This window comes from Temnothorax curvispinosus, unplaced genomic scaffold (genome assembly GCF_003070985.1).
Source record: "Temnothorax curvispinosus isolate PA1 unplaced genomic scaffold, ASM307098v1 QBEX01001427.1, whole genome shotgun sequence".
Taxonomy (NCBI): domain Eukaryota; kingdom Metazoa; phylum Arthropoda; class Insecta; order Hymenoptera; family Formicidae; genus Temnothorax; species Temnothorax curvispinosus.
This window is the reverse complement of record NW_020211207.1, coordinates 1-1,615: the sequence shown is the minus strand read 5'-3', so window position 1 is coordinate 1,615 and position 1,615 is coordinate 1. Positions and strand designations below refer to the sequence as shown.

At 52.5% G+C, this 1,615-nt stretch overlaps 1 protein-coding gene across 3 annotated transcripts in view; it reads right to left on the bottom strand.

Moving 5' to 3' along the window:
* LOC112463424 (EKC/KEOPS complex subunit Tp53rk) overlaps positions 1–1,107 on the bottom strand; it is a 1,933-nt gene extending 826 nt beyond the window's left edge. The window contains exons 1-2 of one of the 3 annotated variants that reach the window (XM_025029849.1): positions 666–1,107; positions 398–568 (exon numbers count right to left, since the gene is read on the bottom strand). In XM_025029849.1, the coding sequence (XP_024885617.1) occupies positions 398–568; positions 666–858 (364 nt within the window). In that variant the 5' untranslated portion in view covers positions 859–1,107. Of the gene's footprint in view, positions 1–295; positions 569–665 lie in introns of all 3 variants that reach the window. The other 2 variants (XM_025029843.1, XM_025029837.1) reach the window with 2 other exon arrangements.
* Positions 1,108–1,615: the final 508 nt, after the last annotated feature.

The following is a 1,615-nucleotide window of genomic DNA, read 5'->3' as shown; positions in this document are numbered from 1 at the left end:
AAGGAGAAGAGGAATGCTTCTTCTCTTTCTTTCTTCATTGGAAGAAAAAAGAGGAATGCTTCGAAGCATTTGTAGCGTCAAGTGGACCGCAGCCATAGAGAGACAACGGAATATCTTTTGCAATAGATATAGAGGATACCATATTTTTACAATAAACGCTGAGCGACATCTCGTTTTAGACACATGCCGATAAATGTGATGAAATCTATTCGTTTATCGCACACCCGCGAGATTCGACGCGACACTAGCGTTTATTACACACGACGAGAAACACTATCGCAAGAAGTTTTATTACCATCGGATTGGTCGTCGTAAGGTGGCTCGTTCGAGTCGTTCTTGACCAATATATTCGATGTGGTGAGATCACCATGAATAATGTTCCTCGAGTGCAGCCTACCTATCAGCGTCCCCAGCCCGCGTCCTATGAAATCTACCAGACGATCCGCGTCCGCCTTTCCCGAAATCTTTTTTTCTATGAACTCTTTCAGCACGGTGGCGTTCTCCACGTACTCCATATAGATACTACGTCGCTCCAAGTCCACCAGGTACAAGGCCGGCGTCGCTATTCCTTGGAAACGGAAATGGGCAAGTTATTATATATGTTACGCGAATGAAATCGATGAACGCGAGTCCGTGTGTTCTTCCGACGGGTCGCGCGTTTTCACCTGCGGATTTCGCCCGGATAATGGCGCGAGCCTCGGCCCTGATGCGGTCCTTGGTGAGGCGAGCGTCCAGTTCCGGGTGGCGATAATTCTTTACGAATCTCTCCTTCATCAGGCACGTTTTTCCCAGGTAGAGCCCCTTGTAGAGACGCGCCTCCGCGCCTTGCGCTATCAACTCCGAGTCTTTCATTGTCATTTACTGGGGATGTCAGCTGCGTCGGTTAGCGAATATTGCGCCCGCAAATATCTCGCTCCTTTTCGCGTCGTCGCAACAACAGGCTCTAGACGACAGAAAACGAAAGGACTTGAGGGGAGAGATTTTGGGGTTCTTCCTCGCTCGCGTGCGAGCGAGGGGCGAGATCCTTCGTTACCGCGAGGGTTGCGGGCAACGTGCATGCGCATGTCCAATCAATTAGACGCGCAAAATATTGCATTCGCGCGTTGCATTCGCGAAGACGGATGCATACTTATCGCAATCTATACGCAACCGAGTATCTCCACGATAAAGCGATGCGCGAGTAACTGGCTCTCATCGGGGGGTCTTTAGCGAAGCGTGGGAAATCAAATGCGTATATACAGACACTTGATCCCTGATTTGCGCTAGCACGCTTTTATTCCTGTTCGCACATAGACATAGGAAAAGATGAGGCGAATGAGATATTTGGTTTTTTGGCCGTGCCCATTCGCTTGCGCGAGGCGAGGCAAGAGCGAAACGTTAAGGGCGAGGCCGCGGGCGCGAAGGCGAAGGCGAGGGCGCGGGCGCGGGCGAGGACGAGGGCAGCGAGGAGGTAAGGTACTCGGGAGAGCGTGTGGCTGCTAGCGCTAGCGAGGCGAGACGAGGGCGAAACGCGAATCGATCGTCACCCGCCAGCGTCCTGCGCGCTAATCGCTATCCCGGCGCTAGTATTCGCCCGTACTTTGTTCTCGTCGGTCCGCCACTCGCCGCCGTTGCG